This window comes from Sus scrofa, chromosome 6, assembly GCF_054392235.1.
Source record: "Sus scrofa isolate SSC_HxYL_T2T_F1_AM1 chromosome 6, Sscrofa_HxYL_maternal_Yorkshire_Landrace_v2.0, whole genome shotgun sequence".
Taxonomy (NCBI): Eukaryota; Metazoa; Chordata; class Mammalia; order Artiodactyla; family Suidae; genus Sus; species Sus scrofa.
In genome coordinates, this window is record NC_139388.1 from 43,686,438 (window position 1) to 43,711,719 (window position 25,282).

Consider the following 25,282-nt stretch of genomic DNA (forward strand, 5'->3'; position numbering starts at 1 on the left):
TGGGCATATATCCCGAGAAACCTCTCATTCAAAAAGAGACACGCACCCCAACATTGAGAACAGCACATGTTACAACAGCCAAGACCTGGAAGCAACTGCATGTCCATCCACAGACGAATGATTAATGAAGATGTAATGTACATGATATTTAATGGAAAACTACCCAGCCATAAAAAAGAATGAAACAATGCTATTTGTAGCAACACAGACAGAACTAGAGGTTATCCCACTAAGTGAAATAAGTCAGAGAAAGACAAATATTATATAATGTAACATAGGTGGAATCCAAACACAATAGAGGAGTTCCATGGTGACCCAGCAGTTTAAGTATCCAGCATTGTCACTGCTGTGGCTTGGGTCATTGCTGTGGGGCAGGTTCAATCCCTGGGACCTTCCATATGCCTTAGCATGGCCAAAAAGAAAATACATATAAAATACATATAAATATATATATATATTTAGTTTATATATTATACATGTATAATGCATACATAAAACAAGTTAATATAAATTAACTTATTTACAAAACAGAAACAGATTCACAGACCCAGAAAGCAAACTCATGGTTACCAAAGGGGAAAAGGGGAAGAGGAATAAATTAGGAGTTGGGGATGAGCAGATAGAAACAACTACATATAAAACAGATTTTTTTACAGGATCTTTTTAAAAGGTCCTACGGGGAGCTATGTTCAATATCTTGTAATAACCTCTAATGCAAAAGAAAATGCAAATGAATGTGTGTGTAGCTGAATCACCAGAAATTAACACAACTATACTTCAAAAAAGAGAGAGAGAACTAGGGAACCAGGGTAAGACAGACCTGAGTTGAAGCTTTACTTGGCTGTGTGACCTTGGACTAGTATCTTAAGCTCTCTGAGATCCAGCCATCGCATCTCTAAGATGGGGTGAATTCACAGTGTCTACTGGTCACCGTTATAGGGGTTAAATGAGCTTATCCCTTTACCCACAAATACTTATTGAGCACCTAATCTGTGCCAGATCCTGTTCGAGGTGCTGGAGATACATCAGTGAACAAAGCAGTCAAAGAGCCCCATCTGAGTAGAGGCTACAGACCACAAAGAAGAAACACTACAAAGAAGGATCCTGGACCATAGGTTGGAAGGAGATTAGTGAGTGCTAAGGAAAGAAGAAAAAGAAGAGCAGACTGAGGGGTTGGGAGCCCTGGCGGGGTGGGGTGGAGTGTAGATGGTGATATTAAAGTGATGGTCCCAGAGGGCCTCATCCAGAGGCGACGTCACAAAAATGAGAAGACCACTACAGAGTTAGTGAACCAGATATCTGGGGAAGGAGCATCCAGCAGATGATACAGCTGGTGCAAAGGCCCTGGGGTGGGAGCACACCTTGTGTGTGGTATTGCAGAAACGAGGCCAGTGTGGCTAGGAGAATGTGATATAGGAAAAGACCAAACACAAGATGAGGACAATGGAAGTGGAGGGGGAAGACAGATGGCTTAACCCTGTCGACCATAGCAAGGTCACTGTAGTTTGCCCTGAATGAAACGGGAGCCACTGCAGGGTCTTGAGCAGAGCGAGAGTGATTCGATTTCTGTTTGAGAAGGATCGCTCATCACGTTGACAACTAATACATGGAAAGTGTCTGGTACATGAAAAGCAAGTGAAAAAGTATCATTCTTATTATTACACAATGCATGCAGTGGGCAAGAAACACCTTACCCCACAAAGTGGTACGGGTTTAAAAAATTCACAGACCTTAAAGGTAAGCGAGGTATAACTCCCTCTAGCTGCAGGAATTCTCCCCATGTGCGTCCTTGATCACCGGCCATCCTTTCTCCGCTTGGATCTGGTATCAGGACAGGAGATCACTGCCTCTCCGGTAGGCTAGCTCCTGCCATCATAACCCTGCTTGGAATCAGCCCCCAAATGAATCTGCCTTCCTCGAATCCCATGGGGGTTCTGAGTCTGCAAAGCGCAGCGCAAGTCTGCCCCCTCCCTTCGGAAGCTGAGGACAGCAGTGGGGCCCTGCAGGGTTTTCCATTCAGAGATAAAGGAAGGTGGGATTATTAATGGAATGCTGGGGGCGGGTGCAGGGAGGGCAATGAAAAGAGGAGGGCAGCTGTCAACTGCCTCTTTGGGGCACCTGGAGAGAAACTATAGGAAGAAGAGGAAGGCCCCTGAAGGTCCTCTTCTCCTGGCCAGAGACCTTGGCAAACATGGGCTCAGTAGACAGCAATGGTGTGGCCTGAGGGAGTAGGAATGACACCCTGGCCACAGATGAGGATGCTGCAACTCAGGCCCAGGAGGGGTACCTGGCCCTGCCCAGGGCACCCTACTGATAAGGCCATTGCTTAGAAAGGGCCTGAGACCTCTTCTGTCCTGGGCATACTGGACCAGGTCAGCTGCTGAGAAGTATCTGCCCTGTTGTTTGTTTTCCTGCTCTCTAGCTCTTGGGGAACCCTCTGGTGGAGCCTCCGGGGAGGCTAGTGAGCAAGGATAGCAGCCAGGGAATCCGAAGGGATCCTCTCACCCCAACCCCAAGTTAAGAGATTAGGACCGGGAGATGGGGACAGAGATACTGAAATCCATTGACTGGGGTCTCCCACTGAGAAGGGAAGCAAAAGAGAGCCAAGCCGAGGTGTGAGACTTGCCCAAACGTACTACAACTGCGCGCCCCTCATTTCCCTCTGGGGACCAGACTGCACTCCCCCAAAGGGCTGTGACGGGAGAAGGCTCCGGGTAAGGGCTGTGGGAGGTACTGGGATGCGGAGGATGCGGAGCCGGGGGATGGGCTCTGGAACACGGCTGTGGACCCGACCTCTGCCTCCCGCCTCTTCGGGATTCCCCTCTTGCACCGAGTAAAGCGAGGGCGGCGACCCGCGAAGAGCAAGTGGGGACTCAAGGGCCAGAGATCAAGGTGCAGGAACCCCAGCCCCGCCCGGAAACCTCAAGGGCCTTGAGTCGTGCCGGGCGCTCCCTACCCCACCCCACCCCACCCCACCCCCGCCGCCTCTGCCGTCACTCACGGCTGCTGCTCGCTGGCTCGCTCTTGCGCTCTCCGCGCCACAGGCACCTGCTCGCCGGGCGCTCTGCGCTCACTTCTCTCCCGCACACTGCAGACTCCCGGCGTTGCCGCCGTCACCCAGCCTCGTCCCCGGCCCAGCACAGCGCTCCGCCCTTCTCCCCGGCCCACCGGGCCCACCCACCCACCATGGCTTGGGCCTGGGACAAAGAGCGGTGCAGCCTTTTGCCCAAACTGGGGTAAGAAGTTGAGGGCGGGGGTCTGCGGAGAGAGCCTCGGGACATGCGGGGCGCAGGGACCAGCGGCCGTCTCGGGCGATGGAGAGTGGGAAGAAGCCAGGGAGAGTTTGGGTGGGAGGACCCCCAGCCACAGCGGGTGCGGGCGGGGCTGCACGCCAACCAGAGAGACTGTAGTCCCTCCAAGCTACGGGGGTGGGGGGGGAGGTGGGGGGCGCTCCGGGGCGGGGGCGGTGCCGGCTGTGCAAGAAGACGGGAGGGGAAGGGAGAGGAAGGAGGGCGGGGGTGATGCAGCGGCGGAGGCGGCACAGTGCCCAGCCACTGACCGCCCCCTCCCTCTTCCCTTCCCCTCCCCCTCTCCCGCCTCTCTCCGGCTGTGGGTCCGCCACGCCGGACCCGCTCTCCCCGCGCTGCGCTGGGTCGGACTCCAGGTCTGCGCGCCGCAGCTAAGCGCCCACTCGCCTTGCGGAAAGAGCCGCGGAGAAACCCGCGGAGGCGGCGGCGGGAGAGCTGGGAGGCAGGCGGAGTAGGTGGCAGTCGGAAGCCGAACCAGGAGACCGGGAGGCAGAAGCTCACGGCCCTGAGGCGCGCACTCTTTTGGCCAGGGATGGGTCCCGGCACGGCCCAGCCCCTGACCGGCCCGCCGGGCAGAGACTGAACTGCAGGTCCCCATCGTCCAGTGGACGACCGGACAGAGGACGGCAAGGACCGATCGCCAGTAGCCTCCCGGCGGGACCTAGGGTTCCGCGCCCCCCGCGCAGCGCCCCCCGCCGGAGCCGCGCCGGGCAAGCCGGCTAGGGAGCTGGGCTGATTGGCGGCCGCCGGCGGCCGGGGGAGGGGGCGCCGCGCGGGGCCATGGCAGGCTCCGAGGCGTCCTAGCCCGAGCCCGAGCCGGATCCGAGCCCGCGCTGCAGCCACAGCCGCCTCTCCGCGCCCGGGCCACCGCCGCCGCCGCGCCCCCTGCGGGAGATGGAACAGAGGAACCGGCTCGGCGCCCTCGGATACCTGCCGCCGTTGTTGTTGCACGCCCTGCTGCTCTTCGTGGCCGACGGTGAGCGCGGGAACTTTTCTGCCGCGGGGGGCTCGGGGAGGTCCTTGCCGGGGCCGCCAGAGCCAGCTTACCCCGGTCGCCGCGGAGGAGGAGGAGAAAAAGAAACAGAAGGCTTCGGGTCTCCAGCAATCCCGATTTGCAGCCCTGGCCCTGAGGGGTAGGGGGTGGAGAGCGGCGAAGGGTCGCCGCATCCGTGGCTCCAGCGGCCGAATCATTCGGAGCCAGACCGGGGCTCTGACTGCGGACCGGCGGCCTGCGGGGCACGGGAGTTGGCGCGCCCCAGCCTGGCTCTGGTAGCGGCCAGGCGCGAGGGAGAAGCGTAAGCCGCCCCTGCTGCCCCGCCCGATCCAGAGGGAAGCAGCCTGCAGCGGTAGCGGGTCTCTGCTGCGGCCGGGCAGCTGCTCGACCGAACTTTGCCAGCGCCTGGGCCCTTCGAGTAGCTTGGGGCGGGGGCGGTGGGGGGGAGGGGGGTGGGGGACAAGGCCAGCGAGCCGAGGACTCAACATCTCGCCTCGGGTTGCCCCAGCCCCCCGCCCTACAGCTGGTCACGCCTCTCTCTTCCCCCGCCCCCAGCTACATTTACCGAAGTCCCCAAAGATGTGACAGTACGGGAGGGAGACGATATCGAAATGCCCTGCGCGTTCCGGGCTAGTGGAGCCACCTCGTATTCGCTGGAGATTCAGTGGTGGTACCTCAAGGAGCCGCCCCGGGAGCTGCTGCACGAGCTGGCGCTCAGCGTGCCCGGCGCCCGTAGCAAGGTAACCGGCCGCCCACGCGACGCCGAGCTCGCTGGGCTCAACCCGGGGCGGCAGGGGTAACTCTGGCGAGGAAGGCAGGGCGCCGCCCTGCGGTGCCACCCATTTCCTACCTTCTCCATCCCCACAGCACTTTCAACAACAGCACTGGTTACCCCCAAGATCCTGTTCATTCATGCCCTTTCCCGGAAACCTCCGGAACTCCACCGCCTTATCCAGTCCGCCTGCTCTTGGTGGCTGCGGACCAGAGGTTGAGGGGTGCTGGGTGTTGAAAGAAGACGGCTTGCTGGGGCCGGGCTTTCCCTGCCCTCTGCTATTCTGAGGCCCCCAGGGCACAGGTCCAAGGAGTTAAGCTTCTCTGGGCTGGGTTCCAGACACCCGCAGAGCACGATGTACAGGTTACCTCCAAACCCACAGGATCAAAGGGACTTCCTCCAGTGCCCATCTGCCTCTTAAACCAGTCTCTAGCTCAGGCTTACTACACACACCACCACCACCACCACCACCACAGCCTACCCACCCTCTACCCAGAGTCCCACCCTGAGTTGCTGCTCACGTGTCCCACAGGGTCCTGTCCGGATACACCGGCCCCTCCAGCCAGTTTTTCAAGGGATTTAAAGAAATACCGTAGGGAGTGAGGATTTGCCGGCGGGAGGGAAATGGGCCTTTCTTCCCACCCCAGTGGCAATCCAGCCTCCCCTCTTTAGCTGGCAGGTGTGCTAGGGTAGCCCCTCCTTGGCCGGTCGCCATGCTAGCTCCAAGCCCTGCTTCCTTCTGTGTAAAACTCCTGAAAATCCCGATGTCCTTCTTGCCCTCAGCCATGGCCACATCAGGAGCGGTTTCGAGACTCAGCCCGCCTGCGGAGGGTCTTCTTGCGGGAGGCGCATCTGACTTCCCTGAGCCTGAAGGCCGACAGCCTAATGTCTCTCTCTCCCTCTTTGCATTTTAGGTAACAAATAAGGATGCAACTAAAATCAGCGTAAGTGTGGAGCCCAGCGCGGGCCGCGGGAGACCCCTTCTGGCCGCTTTGCGCCCCGCAGCTTCCTCCCTTTTAGAAAGGCTCAGCGGCCGTGCGGTTTAGGGCCCAGCTCGCAGCCTGGCATTGTGGGCTGCTTGGCGTGTCGGGGCGCCATCTGTCGCCGATAGCGGATCAGGTTCTCTTTTGTGTAAATCAAGGGTCCTAGGCCTGAATCTCTTTCCTCCGCTGTACGCTCACCTGTAAAACTCTCCAACGTCCGTACGGCGCGTTCAGGCTCGTTGCCTTAGCCGCGACGGATGCTCCGGATCGAGTTTCCACCCCCGCCCCGCACACACCCCCGCGCCCAGGCGGCGCCTTCCACCGCAGCCCTCTCCTCGGCCTGGGTTGCAGGTCGCGGTGCTAGGTTTTGTGAGCTGTCTGGGAGGTGGGGGGGGGGGTGGGGGTGGGGGCGGCGGCAGTCTGGCCAGGGTTAAGGAGGAGATGCACCCAAGCTTTCCGAGCGTGAAATAACCAGAACCGATCAGGACCTCCTCTTATGCTCAGTTCAGAAATGAGGGTTCCCTGGGAGTTTGGGGAGGACCGCAGAACGGTTGCTCCCCATCATCTCCACCAGGCGGCAAGGAGGTGGGCTTTGTCCGGAGCTTCAGGCTGCGGGGAGGGGGGGAGGCAGGGTCCTAAGTGGCAGGGACCCAAGGGGTCGGGCAGCAGCCCCCTGCGTGGCCTGCCTCCTTGGACGGACGGAGGGTTAGCTGCGAAGGGCTGGAGCTGGGGACAGGTATATATGTGCCCTCGGAGGGCAGGGCGGCTTTCCTTCGGACGCTCCCCAGCCCTCCTCATTCTAGAATAAGGGAACATAATAGGGCGAAAAGACGTGGAGGCCCGGCCTGAAGGCCAAGCCTCAGAGCGGATGCGCCAGATGGAGCTGGTTCCTGGGGGAAAACATGGATGGTTAGCGTTTAGAGGCGGAGCCTGAGGTTTCTCCAGAGCGCCGAAGGGAGGAAGGAGGGGTGGGTTCTGTGGCTCAGACGGGAAAGCTATGGAAGACTGGAAGGTGGGTTTATGAGAGCACGGGGTGCAACCTGGGGCAGTTAGTTAAGATGCAGGGGAGCTGGAGACAGGATGCAATGGACAGGGCCCCCTCAGGGAGTTGGGAGCCCCCATGCCACTGCTGAGACAGGGCAGTAAGGAAAACTGAATCCTGATGCTGGGCAAAGCTGGGTCTGAAAAGTGTTGGGGTGCTGTGGCCTTGGGGCGGGGGGTGGCTGGGCGGGGCGCCGGGCTGGGCGAGGCTGCACCTCGCGGTCCGGGAGCGCCGGTGGCGGGCCTGCCCATCTCGGTCTCTGACCCCAGCGCCTTCTCTCTTGCAGACCGTGCGCGTCCAGGGCAATGACATCTCGCACCGGCTGCGACTGTCGGCCGTGCGGCGGCAGGACGAGGGCGTGTACGAGTGCCGCGTGTCGGACTACAGCGACGACGACACGCAGGAACACAAGGCCCAAGCGCTGCTGCGCGTGCTCTCGCGCTTCGCGCCGCCCAACATGCAGGCCGCGGAGGCCGTATCCCACATCCAGAGCAGCGGCCCACGTCGCCACGGCCCCGCCAGCGCCGCCAGCGCCACCAACGTCGGCGCCGTGGGCCGAGCCACCTCCGAGCCCGACCGCGGCGACAAGAGCCCACCTCCCGGGAGCCCTCCGGTGGCCCCAGGCCCCGGAATCCCCGAGGCCGCCGCCGCCGCCGCCGCCTCCGCGGCCCACGCAGCCACCACCACCGTCGCGGCCGCAGCTGCTGCTTCTTCAGCGTCGCCGCCACCCCGCGAGGCGGTCCTTCTGCGCCAGAGGCACGGCTCAGGTAAGGGGGTGGCTCACGTGGGGGTGGCTCTGGCCAGAGGGGCGGCCCCACTTGGGTTGTTTGCGGATGCAGAGTCGGTGGTGGTTAATCGGGGTGCGCTCAGGGCGCGTTTTCCGCAGCCTCACTTCTGCTCCCTCCCTGCTGTTCTCCTGTCTTTGTTGTTGGTGGCTTGAAGCATTCACGACTTGTATTTATGACTGGGGGCTGCCTAGCTGGCGACTTGCAGTTGACAGGGCTGGAGTGAGGGGACCCATCCTTTAAGTTTGGAGAATTGAACCCTGGGGGCTGCACTTCAACCCTGGGGGGCCTGCTTTTCTCCTGGAGCCCTTAAGCCCTAAAGAGTGGGCAGGAATCTAGAATGAGAAGAGGTGGTTATAACTCACGCCTCGATGTCTGGATGCTGCTTGACTGAACCGAATAGCGAGTCTCTGTCCAAGCCTGCAGGGGTGGGCCTGGCTGTGCAGTGTCTGCTCTCCTTGGCTATGTCCGTGCCAGTACCAGGCACAGGTTCTGCTGTAAATCACCACTCCAGTCTCCTCTGGATCCTCGTGGAGAGGAAAGGGGGTGAGGATGGAGCCCTGCGGTGGTGAGGAGGGCACCCAAAAGTTCTGGCCTGCTTTCCTAGGGAGCTGAGAGGGCTGCGGGTGGGGGAGGAGGAGAAGGCAGAAAGGGGCCAGAGAACAGAAGATCAGGACAATGGATGGACTGCAGGGCAGGGCGGGCAACTCTGGAGCAGGAGGGGCTGCTTAGCAATGGTGGGCGTTTATGGAGGGTGGAAGGGCCCACTGCCCAAGGTGTCCCTCCTTCCAAACCATCCTTCATCCCCAACAGCCACTCAAAGATAGGCCTCGGAGGTGAGCTCAGCTCCGGTGCTCATTCTCTGTATCTGATTTGAGGCACGTCACTCCGTCTCAGTCTTATTTGATGCATAGAGAGCATCCCTATGGGCCTTGCAGCACCTGGAGCCTGGGCTCTGGGACCATTGTATATAAACCTTTGGGGAACGGGGGCAGCGTGGAGCACACTGTCATCCCCTACTCTCATGGTTCTCAGAGCACAGACCACCTGCCATCAGCATCAGAGCATGCTAAGGATGCAGGACTCTCCTGCTGAATCCAAGGAGACAGGCATCCTAGCCTCCCTCCCTGGCTGATTCTAAAGCCTTCAAACAGTTGAGACCCTGCCAGTTTGTCTTTCATGTCAGTTCACTTGTTTCTTACGCAGTTATACTCCCTGCGGGAGCTTCTCCATGTAGCTCAGGCCCCTGGCTGGATCTGGAGGCCTCATTCCTCTTAGGCTCCCCCAGGCTGTGGGGGAAGGTCAGTCCGCTGAGACCCTGGGGAGGGCCCCGCCCCAAACCTCCCATCTGATTTGGAACTTTCCCCATGTTAGATTAAGATAATACCAGTTGCTGTGAAAAACTCCTAAATGCCAGAGGCGTATTAACACAATGCAAAGTATTGTTTCTGATTTTATATCATGCACGGGCGGGGGGCTCTGTTCCGTGCAGTCATTCAGGGACTCAGGATGACAGAAACTCTACCATCTTCAAGAAGTGGCTTCTAAGATCACTCTAGGCATCAACATAGAGCCCATAGACAAGAGAAGAGAGAATGAAAGCAGCCCTTCTCAACCCTGTTCCCCGAGTAAACCAAGCGCTATGGCTCTGAGGCACACGTGACATGTGATGAATTGACTCCTTTCTGATGCATTTAGAATGGGACTTGGACGATTGAGAAAATAGTCAGATCATTTTGGTAGGGCTTAATAGAGAAACGCTGATATGGAGAATGGCGAGGGGAGTTTTTAAAGGCTAGGCCTAGAAGTGGTAAATTTAACATCTCTGGATGTATTTTTTTCAGAACTATTTCAGTAATCCCTGACCTCAGTGAGAACTTAGAATGGAAGTTGCTGGGAGTTCCCGTCATGGCGCAGTGGTTAACGAATCTGACTAGGAACCATGAGGTTGCGGGTTCGGTCCCTGGCCTTGCTCAGGGGGTTGAGGATCCAGCATTGCCGTGAGCTGTGGTGTAGGTTGCAGACTCGGCTCGGATCCCGCATTGCTGTGGTTCTGGCGTAGGCCATTGGCTACAGCTCCGATTTGACCCCTAGCCTGGGAACCTCCATATGCCGCGGGAGCGGCCCAAAGAAATAGCAAAAAGACAAAAAAATAAAATAAAATAATAAAAAAATGAAGTCTTTGGTCAGGGAGCACTATGTGAAAAGAGAGCTTTGAGAATGAACTTGATAGTGCTCACAAAAATGGTAATGAAGCCAAGGTCACGCGCTCTCTCCTGCTTGCTTCTCCCTCTCCCCCCGGCCAGAGCCAGACTGAGGCTGACCTGACTATGCCTGGCATGGTAGGTCAGATGGCCAATCTCTTGGTTTGACCACAAGGAGGCTCCATGGAAGGTAGCATGGACAGTGCCCTTCTTTCTAGAAGATCTGGAGGGCCTCAGGTCAGCTCAGTTCTGTTGGCACAGTGCCAGGGCCTCCCAGCAGGTGGGGCCTTGGGCACCTGCCAACTACAGGGCAGCCTATTAATGCCCACATAATAGGCAGGGCAGCAGCCCAGGCGGGGGATTCCTCTGCCCTCCTTGCAGTGGGAAATAGCATTCATTTCCCTCCAGAAAACACAACCAGCTGACAGGGCAGTGCAACTAAGATGGGGTATGGTGGCCCCTAAGGTCTCTCACCCCAAAACCCTTGCTAGCTCCTGAACCATTCAGATACATCTCAGAAGGAGCCCCGAATTTCTCTCCGCCTCCCGTTTGGAGAGCCAGGAAGGTGGGGCTTCAGCTGGGAGGTCGTCTCAGAAGGCTTGGGTCCTCCACTCTCTGGGTGAAGCTCTTGGGAGAATCACTGTGCTATGGGCCCCTCTGTGTCCTACCCTGGGCATGGAGAAGTGGGTTAGAGGACCCACAAACATACCCGAGTGGCTTGATCCCAAGGAGAGATCCATGTCTGCTTTTTGCTTTTTAGGGCCAAACCTGCATCATATGGAAGTTTCCAAGCTAGGGGTCAAATCGGAGCTACAGCTGCTGGCCTACACCATAGCCACAGCCAATGCGGGATCCAAGCCATGTCTGCGACCTACACCCCAGCTCACGGCAACGTCGGATCCTTAACCCACTAAGCAAGGCCAGGGATCGAACCTGCATCCTCATGGATACTAGTCGGGTTCATTCCTGCTGAGCCACAATGGGAACTCCTATGCCATCTTAATTAAGTGGCCCATGCCCCCCCCGCCCCCCCGCCAAGGCCACCCCACTGAGGCTGTGAGCTATTGGTTGAATGAAGACTGCAGACTGAGTGTTGAGTCATAGACATTAGGAACTGTTCTGTAGGGTCGTGTCATTGAGCAGGGCTTGGTCCTGCGGAGCCTCACTGGACTGCAGCAGGCCAGCTGTCACTCAGAGCTACTAGCAGCACAAGTCAGAGAAGGAGCGCCAGATGATAACCTCAGGCTTGCCCAACCCCACACCCACCCCTGCCCCACAGATCTCTGCAGCTTAGAGAGAAGGGGATGAGGAAGGACTGTTGCCACTAGGTTACCAGGCATGGATGTTTGCAGAGTGTAGCAGTGAGGGTGCTGGGGAAGCAGATGGCACATTCAAACAGGGTCATGGAGGAGAGGCGATGAGAATTTTTTTTTTTTTTTTTTTTTTTTTTTTTTTTTTTTTGTCTTTTTAGGGCCGCCCTCACGGCACATGGAGGTTCCCAGGCTAGGGGTCTAATCAGAGCTGTAGCTGCTGGCCTACACCACAGCCACAGAAACAGCAGATCCGAGCCAGTCTGTGACCTCCACCGCAGCTCACGGCAACGCAGGATCCTTAACCCACTGAGCAAGGCCAGGGATCGAACCCACAAGGCCAGGGATCGAACCCACAAGGCCAGGGATCGAACCCACAACCTCATGGTTCTTAGTCGGATTTGTTTCTGCTGCACCACGATGGGAACTCCGATGAGAGTATTTTTTAAAGTGTGCAACAGATAGGGCAGCCAATGATGAGAACCAGCCCCCAGGGCTAGTGGGAGCCATTAGCACCTTTGGCCTGAAGAGGCAAGCGAGGGAGCAATTAGCAGAACCCGAACTTGAACCTGGAAAGAGGCTAACTGGGCAGAGGTCTCACTGCAAAGAGCTGAGGCCTTGGGAAAGGAGCACATTGGACCCATAGTGGCCCAGCAAGGGCTTTGATCTCCTCCTGCCCTCTAGCCCTCGCCAGGGCCTCCCATGGGCCAAACCCTCCTGGGAGCTGATGGAGCTGGGTGCCTGGGTGATGCAGCCTACACCAGCCAGCCTCCAGGGACTCAGAGCAGAGTGGAGAGAGGGGGAGGGTGGATCTGGGGGGATAAAGGGAATAACCCAGCTCTCAAGGGAGGGAGATGAATTCTACCCTGCTCCAACTGCAAGACAAACCCAGAGCTGAGCTTCTGATGGAAGAGGCCCTCTAAGGCCCCAGTGGCTTAGCACTGGCTGTTTTGGATCAGCAGCCTCAGAGATGGTCCCAGCTCACCTCCTCAGACAGTCACGCATCAAGTGATCGCTCCTGGGAGAAATCAGAAGTCCCCGACAAACACTGCTCTGTGTTTTCAGTGAGCTGTTTTGGTAATGCCAGGAAAGGAGTGAGGGGACTTACTCAAAACTTCATCCTTTAACTCCTACAGAGCCCAGCCAGAAAGGCCTTCCTGTGCCCTGTGTGTGCCCAATGTAGCCAAATACATATTTGCACTAAAAGTTGATGTGCAAAAACTCATTCATTTCACGTCTCATTTGTCAAGAGACATTTTGATATTTGTGCTTAAAAATAACACAGGCTAGATTAGCACAGCAGAACTGCACAGGAGACCAGGCTTTTTCTTAGCCATGTTCATAAATCTGGCTCCTAATTAATCTGAACACTGACCTATTTTTCATGAACACTTTGTTGCTGGTTGCCATTTCCAGAAAAAAAAAAAAAAAAAAAAAGAGAGAGAGAGAGAGAGAGAGAGAGAGAGCAAGCAAGAAAGAGAAAAAACAAAACGAAGTGTCTTCCAGACCAACCCTTCTAACTGGAAAGGTGCCATGGTGAAGACAAGTGTGGCCTCAATAGAATACAGTTTGCAACTGAATGGCTTGTATGTTGGCAAGAGGTTCCCCTCTGCAGAGACCTGGGGATCAGATCTGTGGCATGTGAACCTCTAATTAGCCTCGGGGCTCTGGCTCCAAGAAAAGCTGCCCTGGCCCCTACGGAGAGCCGGCTGGTCGTGGCAAACTGCTGCCTGGTGCCCGCACAGAAAACTGGCTCTCAATATTTCAATTAATAATGAGAGAAAGACAGCCAAGGCCATAGGTGTGACGGCTTTAGAGAAACTGTTATTACTGGGAGCCATCAAGGGGAGCATCCTTGGGTGTTGCCATGGCAACCGTAAACCATGACCAAAGGGGGCTATGGACAAGGTGAAGGCACTCACTTTCCACCCATGCCCCTGGGGGATGACAAATCAGGTGGAAATGGTGCCCGTGAGCCCAGGGAGAATCTCCATGCAGTGGGCAGAGTCTCCAACCAGACTGGCAGAGCCAGGCGGCAGTCACCTGGTCTTTCCTCTCCCTAGACCCGCAGGGACCCGAAAGCCATCCCCTTAAACAAACAACACCCTCTTTCCTCAATTGCTGGTGTGACACGAGGATCATAATTAAAGAGGAAGTACATCTAGTCAGAGATGTCCCAGACCAGAGACGGGAGGGTGAGGCTCTCTGCGCATCGTGAAAGAGAAAGATCAAAGGGTTTCATAAAGGACAAGGCTGAGCCTCACAGCTGGCAGCAGACACCCGCATTGGTGGCAGATGTGTGTGATTATCGACTGCATGGCATCCGCATCCTCATCAGTCAGTCGCATGGTAGCCATGAGCAGCAACCAGTGATGGCACCACAGACGTGGCTCGGGCCATCAAGTGCACCCGGGGGGCTCCAGCGCAAAGGTCGCTGTCAGCAGGAGTCCCAAGGGAGAAAGCCCCCAACCCCACCGAGGCAGAGGAGGTCTCCTGTAGGCAGTGTGGGGCTTTAGGCTTGAAAGAGGCGCCTGGGGCTTTGTCCTCCTGCTTAGGTGAGTTCCGGGGAAGTTTCTGGAGGCCTCGCCTTTCCTGCCCACCCCTGTGCCCCATGGATTGAGAAAGTCCCACCAAACAGAAGGGCCTTTGTCCACCACCGAGCAGTGAGTCAGCTCACCATGCACCCTTTCTCTCAGCATCAGGGATACCCCAAATGAAGGATGAAACAGCTGCATTAGGGATTGTGATAATGAGAAAGAATCACCCGTGCCTTCCACGGAGCACCTGGTGTATGCCACGCGTGCCCCTCACTGGTGTCCTTCCTTTCTGCAGTTCCCTGCGACGCCGCCTGCCCCACGTCCTCAAACAGGCCCCTCCCTGGAGCCCAGACCCTTTCCCAGCTGGGGTGGCAGCCCCACAGGAGGAGCAGAGAGCCAGGCTTTCTAAATGTCACCAGCAGCTGAACCCACCAAGGAGCGTCTCATTAAATACGCCAGGCGCACATTTTTCAAGCTCTGCATATTAAGGATTCCCCAAGCATCCATGGGAATAAATGAGGTCAAGTGCTTTTGTAATACGATATTGATTACTTCTGCCCCATGTGGACAGAGACAAGGGCTCGACTGTGGGCTAAACCCCTTAAGCTGTACGGGAGATGCTGGCTTGGCTTTAAGATACCTTTGCAGCACAGGGGGCAGAAAGTATCATCCTTCCTACTCCCCCATGCTTTGCTGACTGTTAGCGTGCATCTCTTGGAAACTCATATCCAAAGCTGTTGAGAAGCTTCACCTTGTCTTACGTAAGGGCTGCAAGAAAGTTTAAGATGATAGGCAAACAGACCCAGACCCTCAGCTGCTGAGTCCTGCCTTTTCCCTAAGAAGGGTGACAAACCTTCTTCTCTGGCGTGTGTCTTCTGGTGAAAACAGCCTGCTGGTCGGTGGCTTTGGTGTTCTCAGGGCAGGTGTGCTATAAATACAAGATGCATTACCCTGTTCGGCCTCCTGTGCATTGGGGTTCAGCTGCCTTTAGCTACCATTGAGCAGAGAGCATGGAGGGGGGCTGCAGAGCAAGCGGCAAGGGTCTGAGGCCTGTACCATGCTCGGGCCCCCTATCCCACCACACCCTCCATGAGACAGCGCTGCCAAGGCAAGGCTGTGAAGCCTTGTCCCTGCGTCAGCAGTCCTGGGTGAGGCTATTTCTGGAAAGTATTGGTTGTTCCGCTCCATGATTACTGCTCTCCAGGCTGAAATATCAAAGCTACTTTGGACTGGCTACTGTTTTTATGGTTCAAGGAGAGTGGTTTTTTTTTGGGAGGGCCACCATTCACCTGCTCACCCACACACCCATGGGCCCTGCTCCATCCAGCTCAGAAGTGACCACCCTGCTGGAAGGGGGACAGACCACTCATATCCATAAAGGCCAGATGCATCCGGCTCAGAAGTGACCACCCTGCCGTGGGGGGACAGACCACTCATATCCGCAAAGGCCAGCTGTCCTGAGTGCACCCAGCTGAACACCCAGCACCTGTGAAGGGTCAAGGCCATAGGCAGTCTTGCTGTGGTCAGCCAGGGCCGAGGCAAGACCAGTCCTCTCTTAAAGGAGCTGGTGGAGGAGACAAAACAAACTCGAGAAAGGGCTGATCCCAGTTCGGGAGGACGTTTTACTCGCCCCTTTTCCAACCATTTTATTCTCCCTCCTGACATTTCAGATGTTTCTTATCATTCAGCTCTCGCCAGCTAGTAGGCAAGCCAGCGTTTGAATGCCAGCAAATCTCCCCATTGCTGGGCCTGATGGAGCGCCCACCACCCAGCAGTCGGCGTCTGGGCTTCATTTTCTCACCCTTCCTAAGTACTCTGCTTCTCATGTTCCTCTCCCATTTGAATCCTGACCGGTTGCTTCCTGCTGCCACCTCGTGCAGGTTCCCACGACTCTTATCATCTGGATGCACCAGTGCCCAGGCCAGAGAGTGAGGGATGGGATCGGAGGAGAAAATCCACAGAAAGAGTAGAGTTTCACACAAGGCCCGACACCTAAAAGATGGCACCACTTGGAGTTCCCGTCGTGGCGCAGTGGTTAACGAATCTGACTAGGAACCATGAGGCTGGGGGTTCCATCCCTGGCCTCGCTCAGTAGGTTAAGGATCCGGCGTTGCTGTGAGCTGTGGTGTGGGTTGCAGATGCGGCTCAGATCTGGCGTTGCTGTGGCTGTAGTGTATGTAGGCCGGTGGCTACAGTGCCAATGAGACCCCTAGCCTGGGAACCTGCATGTGCCGCAGGTGCAGCCCTAGAAAAGGCAAAAAGACCAAAAAAAAAAAAAAAAAAAAAGCCCCATTTGTGGGAATGGCACTGACTGCCCAGGGTCATTTCCTGAGGTCTGGGGGCTGGACCGGGTGCTGCTGTCTAAGACTTTGCTCTGAGACTTGTCTCCGTCGGGCTGTGAGCCTGATGGGGCTAAAGGTGAGGGAAGGAGCGGATGGCGATGTAGAGCAGCAAGCGCCCTCAGATTGCAAATGGCTCTGGGAGGTGCTATTTTTATCCTTTCTCTCTCGGTGCCATGTGGAGGGGGGAGGACAGGACATGGGGGTGGTGCCATGTCCTTCTCCTTGTCTGGTCGCAGCTGTGGTCCATGCGTCAGGAGCTCCTGGGTGAGCAAGGTTCACTGCGGTTCCCACCGCACCTCGCACCACCACGGTGTACACCTGCACCTGCACACGTGGGCCCGGCTCTGCGCCCGGGTAGTGCCTGGTCTTGCTTCGCTGTTGTACAGGCTGCCCTCCGCAGGGAGGCCACTGTGAGGGGAGGAAGTGGGCTGACAAGGAAGTCACATTCTGAGGAGAGGCTCTTGTGTACAGCACAGGACAAGGGAGCAGAAGGACCAAGGCCCCCTAGTGACAGTCAAGCAGCCAAAGAGCCTCCAGGGTGGCCTGGATTGGAAAGGATGGAGCCACATGTGTGGGAAGCTGGGTTGGCATGGCAGGGGATGAGGCCAGGCCACTGTTACAGGATCGGGCCTGCACTGTCTTCCATGGGCTCCAGCATCTTGCCTTTCGTATTCACACCCGCCCAGATGTTGTCACTGTGGCTCTCTTAGCCTGATGACTGACAATAAAGGTGCTGCTTGGCCCCCAGGGACCAGCGGGCAGAGGGAGGATAAAGAGCGGGCTGCATGAAGGTCCAGGGGGCCAGGACCCTCCAGGTCCCACATGAGCCTCCCTCCTGCCCCCACCTAGCACGAAGAGCCCACTGCAGGCTCGCTGAGAAGGCCCTCCCACCTTTAAAAGACAGATGTTGGAGTTCCCGTCGTGGCGCAGTGGTTAACGAATCCGACTAGGAACCATGAGGTTGCAGGTTCGGTCCCTGCCCTTGCTCAGTGGGTTAACGATCCGGCGTTGCCATGAGCTGTGGTGTAGGCCGCAGATGCGGCTCGGATCCCGCGTTGCTGTGGCTCTGGCGTAGGCTGGCAGCTACAGCTCTGATTCGACCCCTAGCCTGGGAAGCTCCATATGCTGTGGGAGCGGCCCAAGAAATGGCAAAAAGACAAAAAAAAAAAAGATAAATAAAAGACGGATGTTGCCAAAGAGAGAGAGTGCCTCCCTCTGCTGCCCCCTGGCCCCTGCATGCAGCCCACTCTTCATCCTCCCATCCTCCCCATCCGCTCTCCTCGGGGAAGTCTCAGTTTTCTTTAAGCCAGGAAAGCCCAGCTACAATGTCAGTCCCCCTACAGTGACTCTTTTTTTTTTTTTTTTTGTCTTTTTGTCTGTTTAGGGCCACACCCATGGCATATGGAGAGTCCCAGGCTAGGAGTCCAATCGGAGCTGTTGCTGCCGACCTACGCCACAGCCACAGCAATACCAGATCTGAGTCGTGCCTGCGACCTACACCACAGCTTATGGCAAAGTCAGATCCTTAACCCACTGAGCGAGGCCAGGGATCGAACCCGCAACCTCATGGTTCCTAATCAGATTCATTTCTGCTGCATTGCAGTGGGAACTCCACAGTGACTCTTATTATAATGGACTCTCACACAAATGCCGCTTAGCCCATAGCAAGGTTTCTAATAAACCCTGGAGGAGAGGGAGCTGACATGGTGTCAGGGCTCATTCTGAGCCAGGGTGGGGCCCTGGGCTAACTCTCTGGTCTGGCCGGGGCAAGGGGCAGGGGGCTGCCCAGAGCATCAGGTGGACCCAGCCCCTGCTTCAGGGTGGAGCTCACCACCCAGCTGTGATGGCCACACTGAGCAGGAGGTACCCTGAGAATGCCCTTGGGTTTCAGCTGAGACGCAAGAGGGGCTCAGAAGAGGTGGAGCCAGGGTGGGCTGGTGGTAGGGGTCACTTCACAGAAGGGGTAGGTTTCCCTGACCTTGCAGCCTAAGGGTTGCCTCCATCCTGAGCACTGAAGCGCCCAGGCATTTACCATCCCTCTGGCACTGGAGTCAGTGCCCGACAGAGCACCCCACTCAGACTGATGCTCTGGGAAGGCAGGCCCAATTCTTTCTCACCATCTATCCCTGGCACCCCACATTCATGGGCATTGGGCCTGGCACTAGTTTGTTCCATCAATCATTTCCTCATTCATCCAGAAAATGCCCATTGAGCCTCTTTATATGCAGGAACTGGGCTGAGCACTGAGGATACAATGTGAATAAGACCAACAAGGTCCTGAGAGCCTGAAGAGGAAGGGACAGACATTGACCAAATAGTCACATGGCAAATAGAAATTTGCAGCCATTGCTGGCATTCTAAAGGAGGGGCCCATGGGCTGTGGAACTTAGAATGGGGGGACCTGACCCAGTCAGAGAAGGGTCCTGGAGGAGATGGCATTCAAGCTGGAGTCTGGGAGATGATTAAGAATTGGCCTGATAAAGAGAGAGAGAAAGGCCTTCCAGGAAGAGGGGACAGCATGTGCAAAGATCCTGTGCAAGAGGGAGCAGGGGAGTACAAAGGCCTGACAAAGTGTTAGTATGGCTGCAGCAGAGAAAGCAGGAAGTTGCAAAGGGGTTAATTAAGTCAGAAGGAGTTCAGGGTTCAAACACCATGGGGTAGGAGCTTTGCCTTTGTCCTAAGGGCATGGATGGGGAGCAAGTGGCTGGCAGGGCAGGGTGCTTTTTGAAATGACACCCTGGCTGCTCTTGTGGAGAATGGAGAGGTGGGAGCAGAGTGGATGTGGGGGGACCACTCTAGAGCCAGTGATCCAGCCAAGAGATAAAGGGGATTGAACTAAAAGTTTGGATGGATGGGTCATGGATAGATGGATGGATGGATGGATGGATGGTTGGATGGATGGGTGGGTGGATGGGTGGGTGGCAAAACAAGTGGATGGTCAAAGGAAAGGTGTGATTGAGTGGAAGGATGGATGAATAGGGGATCAAAAGAAGGATGTGTGGATATGTGGATGAAACACAGATGGGAAGATGAGTGCATGTGAGATGCAAAATGGGCCTTCCAGAAGGAGAGGGGCTGGGGCTACACACGTGTCCAGGGTCGGCATCCCTCATACCTGAACTCTGCACCCTCCATCCACATCTTCCAGGAAAGAGGCCACAGAGAGAAAGATCCAGGTGGTGGCATGGCACAGCGGCTAGTTCCAGAATTTCATGCCGGCTCATGCTTCTGTGCTCCATATCTGGGCCACAGAAGAAGTGGGTAGAGTAAGTGGTCACAGCCCCAGCTCCCAGCTCCCTGAACCCCTCATCCTTCAGGTGGTACCTCCATCACTCTCTGGGGAGGGGTGGAAGCAGGGGACCCTTCCATCTGCTGGACACCAGGCATTCTAGTGGATGCAGCCTGGCCAAGGCTTCATGATTATCGTCCCTGTAAAAATTAATGTAGATACATTTTTTCAAGCGTTTAAAAAATCAGATCTCTGGGTGGAGAGATGAATAACCATATTCATGTTAAAGACTCATGTAACAAAAAATACACAGGGCAATAATTCATAATGCATTCTATTCTACAGAGTCATATTTTAATGCGTGACATATCCTGGGCAGCTCCTCTGTGCTAATTTTGTTTAATGAGCACATGTTATAGAATTTTCAGAGCACTATCCCTGGGCAATTAAAATGTGTTAACCTTTTTGGTTAAATTGTGCTGCTGAGGAAAGATCCTCAGTGTGAAACAGAAAGAAATACCCTGGTGTCAGCGAGGTGGAATCTAGAGGAAGGAATTGCCGCTGTGTCCTGGCTGCCTGGCCTCGGGGACCTGCAGCCCTTCTCTCCTGGCCTTGGGCCTCTGGTCTGTCATTCCTGCTTTTTCTTGGCCAAACCCAGCTCTCCTGAGCAGGACAAGGAGGCTGAGGCCTGGACCCACACACTGAGCGGCCTTCGTTGAACAGGCATTAATTGAGTGCCCACTGTTGTCCTGACCTGGGGAATCTGGGTGGCCTCAAGGGACACAAAAGTGATGGAGGGAACAAGTGAGATTTAACTGGAGCTTCAGTGCCTTGAGGAGGGCCAGGGACCACTCATTTGAAGTCCTGGCAGTTCTCCTTTTCCTCATCTGTAAAATGGGCATACGACACCCTTAAGTCCATGACTTTTAGATCCGGAAAGGACCCCTCGAGAGCCTCTAGCTAATGAATGGTTCCCAAACTTGGTTCCTTGGAACCCTGGGCCCCCAGCCCTATCTCCAGCTTCAATCAGAGCAGTTCTGCCTCTAATGGTTTTACATATTAAGCAATCTTATTGATATTAAATAATGCGGTAACATCATCAGCTTGAAAAAGGAGTTTTACTGTTTTAAAAGATTTAAATACAACTGATTTAGTCCAAATATTTGTATCTATATCTATATATGTGTATATATACTATATGTATATACAGACAAAAATATATAAATATATAAATTATACGAAATATATGAGTTATACAAATATATTTTTATCATATGCATTATACACATTATATGTATGTGTGTATGTGTATACACACGCACACACGCGCATATTATTTTTTCCCAAGGGAAAAATCTGAAGCGGTTTACAAAGCTGCACGTGGCATCACAGTGGAACAACAATTATTTGATGAAGAAATTGGAATAAAGGGAAAATGAAGGTAAAATGGTGAAACTACCTTGAGAAAATTTTGACCAAGAGATGTGTGCAGGAGTTCCCATCGTGGCTCAGTGATTAACAAATCCGACTAGGAACCATGAGGTTGTGGGTTCCATCCCTGGCCTTGCTCAGTGGGTTGGAGGATCTGGCATTGCCGTGAGCTGGGGTGTAGGTTGCAGATGCAGCTCAGATCCTGAGTTGCTGTGGCTCTGGCGTGGGCCGGTGGCTACAGCTCTGATTAGACCCCTAACCTGGGAACCTCCATATGCCGTGAGAGCAGCCCTAGAAATGGCAAAAAAAGACACACACACACAAAAAAGAGAGAGATGTGTGCACATGATCTTGGGCCATTAAAAGGTCAGGTCACTGTGCCCATGATGGGCCTCCAGCCCCCGCTTGTGTTTGAAGATACAGCTTGTGTTTGAGATGACAAACGTGAAGCCTCTGGCCAGTGCCTGCTGCATCATGCCTGCTCAGGCCCGCTGGGGGCATCTAAGAAAGACTGCAGTCATTCAACAAATGCTTTGAGCGCACTGCAGGGTGTGGGCAGGGTGCTAGGTGATGGGTTTGGGTGTAAAGAGAGGTGCTTGGTGCAGAGAAGACAGTGGTGGAAACGTAAACGGCCGTGGCCGCCCAAACACAGCCCCGAAGAAATGTGACTCATGGGACAAAGGGAGCCTCTGATGGGGCCACGGAGATGCAGTGTCTGAGGGAGCCCTGTGGGGGCGAGGGGGCAGCTAGTGAATGGGAGGCCATGAGATGAGCCATGTGGATGGATGATGGAGCCGCAAGGGAGATGTGAGGGTGGGGGCGGGTGAGGAGGGGCCCAGCGAGGGATTAGGTCTTCAGTCTAGATGAAGCCTCTCGGGGTTGGGGGGTATCACGTGTACTTTGCCTTTGGAAAGGGCACTCTGGCCTCTGGCTAGGCAGTTGCCCGACTAGTTGGGGTCAGTGGATGTGGAGAAGCCAATCAGGAACAGCGAACTGCTGACATCGTGGGGGGGGGCAGTTAAAGGGCCAGCACAGGGGTGAGGCTGGGGCCATGGGGGTTTGGGGGTGAGAAGCAGACAGATTAAGAGCTGTCCTGGAGGGCACCCTGTGTGTGTCCCTGGGCAGGAGAGAACAGGAAAGACTGTCTACCAGCATGAGCCAAGGCCTGGGGGCAGGAAACGGGAGTAGGGCAGCCCAGTCTGCCTGGAACCTGGGGCACCTGAGGCAGTATGGAGGTAGGTAAGGCAGAACTTTCCCGCAGGGTAGGCTCAGAAAGAGCTTCCTCCAGGCAAAGGAGTCTGGATTTGATTTGCAAGTTCCTGGGTGTCACTGGAGATAGCTCCTCTTTCTGCCTACCAGCTGTGCAACCATAGGCAAGTCAGTTAACCTCTCTGTGCTTTACCTGTTGACAAGCACAGTGGTTCCTACCTCCCAGAGCGCCTGAGGGATTGAAGGAAAAAATTCTCTTGGCACCAAGAACCAAGACCCACAGGCTTATTAGCATCCCACATCTTCAAAATTTAAAGAAGCTGAATGGGCGGTGGGGGCTGCTCCCCTGAGGACTGGGCCCAGCACTGAGGGAGCCCCCACCACCATCCCTGCCTAGGAAGCATCCTGATACTCGCTGTGGACAGGGCTGCTCCTGGCCCTGCAAGACACCAGCCACCTGGCCATAAGGAAAGGCGTGTTAACTGTTTTCACTAAGTGGCAACATTAAAGGATCATTTGGGGCAAGATTTCATTTTAAGAAAATTAAGAAGCTAGAAAGGAGCTACCAACAAAGTTAGCCACATTAAAAAGCCATTACAAATGTTAAAATATTGGCAGTTCCCATTGTGGCTCAGCAGTAACAAACCCCACTAGTATCCATGAGGGCGTGGGTTTGATCCCTGGCCTCGCTCAGTGGGTTGAGGCTCCGACGTTGCCATGAGCTATGGTGTAGGCTCAGATCCCGCGTTGCTGTCACTGTGGTGTAGGCCAACAGCTGCAGCTCTGATTTGACCCCTAGCCTGGAAACTTCCATATGCTGCAAGAGCACCCCCCCCCAAAAAAAAAAACCTTAAAAACAAATGTTAAAATACAAAAAAAAAACCAAAAAACAAAAAACAAAAAAACAGAAAAAAAACCCAAACCCACCTCATCACCCAGGCTCTCTTCCTTGGAAGCCTGGGGCTGGGGTAAAGCAGAAGCACTGGAAGAAGGAGAGTTCCCGCTCTCCGGCCCTGAGCTGGTATATGTGGTGCTTCACAGACAGAAGCCACCTCATCTGGGTTCATGTCCCAGATCTGCTGTTTATCTTAGTGTGGCCTTGGGAGGGTTGCCAGATCTCGCAAATAAAAATATAGGACACTTGGTTAAATTTGAATTTCAGATGAATAATCAATAGCATTTTAGTGTCAGTTGGTCCCAGGCAATATGTGGGATTAACATAAACTTAAAATTCTCTCTTGTCTGTCTGAAATTCAAATTTAATTGGGCACTCTGTATGTTTTTTGGCAAACCGAGGCCTTGGGCAAGTCCCTTCATCTCTCTGAATCTCAGTTTCCCCATCTGTAAAATGGGGATAAAATAGTAACTCCTGCAGTGCCGAGGCTGGGAGTTCACGTAACAGGCTTGCTGCAGAGCCTGGCCCCAGCGGGAGCTGGCTGGGTTTGCTTTTCTTTTTTTTTTTTTTTTTTTTGTCTTTTTGCCATTTTCTTGGGCCACTCTCACGGCATATGGAGGTTCCCAGGCCAAGGGTCCAATTGGAGCCGTAGCCAGTGGCCTGCGCCAGAGCCACAGCAACACCAGATCCAAGCCGCATCTGTGACCCACACCCCAGCTCATGGCAACACCGGATCGCCAACCCACTGAGCAAGGCCAGGGGTCGAACCCGCAACCCCGTGGTTCCTAGTCAGATTCGTCAACCACTGCGCCACGACGGGAGCTCCTGGGTTTGCTTTTATTAGCCTGCCTGTACTTGGCTCTCCTTGCCATACGTGGCTCTCCATCCCCTCCCCATTGCTGGTCCTCAGCTCCAGCATCAGGTCTCCATCCCTGGATGTGGGTGGGGCTGCTAGCTGGGGGCAGAGGAGAGAAGGACGGAGGGGCAAAGGGAGCCTTTGGGCACCTGGGCTTCCACCAACTAGAGAGGCAGGACGTGTCGTGAGGGAGCCATTTGTGGGGCTGGAGGAGAAGGGGACATGGGCAAGGGCCACATGAACAGCAGGCATTCATTTATGCCAAGCCCCCTGGGCCTGGCTGCTCAGAGAGGGCTTCCTGGAGGATGTGGCACTTGGTGAGGTAGGGCTCAGACCTAGACAAAGGGAAAGGAGGAGGGAGTGGGTCTGCAGGGTGAGCTGCCAGGGAACTGTGGACTGGAGGGCAGGGCTGGTGGCGGCGGAGCGGTGGGGGGTGAGGCTGTCCAGGAGGATTACGGAGCAGCCCCCATGTGGTGTGAGACAGTGACTTTCGCCTGTGGGAAGAGGGGACCCATCCAAGTTGCGTGCCTTAGGGAGAGGTCTCTAAGGTGCCTCGGAAGGAGGCGGATGGGCACCGGATGGCAACGGAAGCAGGAAAGTGCTTTAGGAGGCATGGTGAGGCTTGGTTAAAATGGGCAACAACACGGGTCGCTGCCCCCAGATTGCTCAGGCTCCTCCCACTGCCCAGACACCAAGGCTGTCCTGTGGGCATCACCCTCAATGGACATGCTGTCATCCACCAAAAGGATCAGCTCGTCCTGCAACCCAGGAGCCAGCTGCCGGAGGCTAGGATAGGACAGGCCAGCAGGGCAGGGTCCACACAGGACCAGGCTACCCCTCTCTTGTACGTCCTCTTGCACCTCTGCATCCCACGCTTCGAGTTTCCTTTGAAACCCATCAGCATCGGTTGCTCCTAGTTTTTGCCCTAGTTACCAGCGCACATTAATTTTATGGCAGAAATTAATTCTATCCACTTCCATTAGTGCTCGATTATTCCTTGCTGACTCCCTTTGAATAAACACCCATGAAGAGGCTTTAATTAAAACGTCAACAACGGAGCAGCAGCCTCCTTGCAAGGTGGCACCTTCCAGCTCTGCTGTGGCTGGGCAGCTGGACCCAGCCAGCATAGTGTCCAGGAGACAGAGAGCCAGGGCAGGGCAGGTACAGGTGGCCATCAGGAAGCCAGGAATGTCAGGGCAAGGAGGGCTCACCCCATCGTCACACAGGGCTGAAGGCAGGGTGAGAGCAAGGCCCCCCCTGGATCCCACACCAGAGCTGGCTCAGCCAGCCACCCAGGGCCAAGTGTGGGCGATGGAGCTGAGTGAGGCAGGTGGGCAAAGGGCTGCACGGGGGGTCAGAAGGGAGCAGTGAGAAGGAGATTTCTG

At 55.3% G+C, this 25,282-nt stretch overlaps 1 protein-coding gene across 5 annotated transcripts in view; it reads left to right on the plus strand.

Annotated features, from left to right (window-relative positions):
* Nucleotides 1-3,020: 3,020 nt before the first annotated feature.
* The window catches only part of VSTM2B (V-set and transmembrane domain containing 2B), a 30,438-nt gene continuing 8,176 nt past the window's right edge, over nucleotides 3,021-25,282 (plus strand). Inside the window, exons 1-6 of one of the 5 annotated variants that reach the window (XM_084958804.1) lie at nucleotides 3,021-3,236; nucleotides 3,665-4,284; nucleotides 4,858-5,042; nucleotides 5,989-6,018; nucleotides 7,386-7,866; nucleotides 20,855-20,947. In XM_084958804.1, coding sequence (XP_084814930.1) covers nucleotides 4,203-4,284; nucleotides 4,858-5,042; nucleotides 5,989-6,018; nucleotides 7,386-7,866; nucleotides 20,855-20,934 — 858 coding nt within the window. In that variant the 5' untranslated portion in view covers nucleotides 3,021-3,236; nucleotides 3,665-4,202 and the 3' untranslated portion in view covers nucleotides 20,935-20,947. Of the gene's footprint in view, nucleotides 3,237-3,626; nucleotides 4,285-4,857; nucleotides 5,043-5,988; nucleotides 6,019-7,385; nucleotides 9,210-20,854; nucleotides 20,948-25,282 lie in introns of those variants that run through there. The other 4 variants (XM_003355830.4, XM_084958801.1, XM_084958803.1 and 1 more) reach the window with 4 other exon arrangements.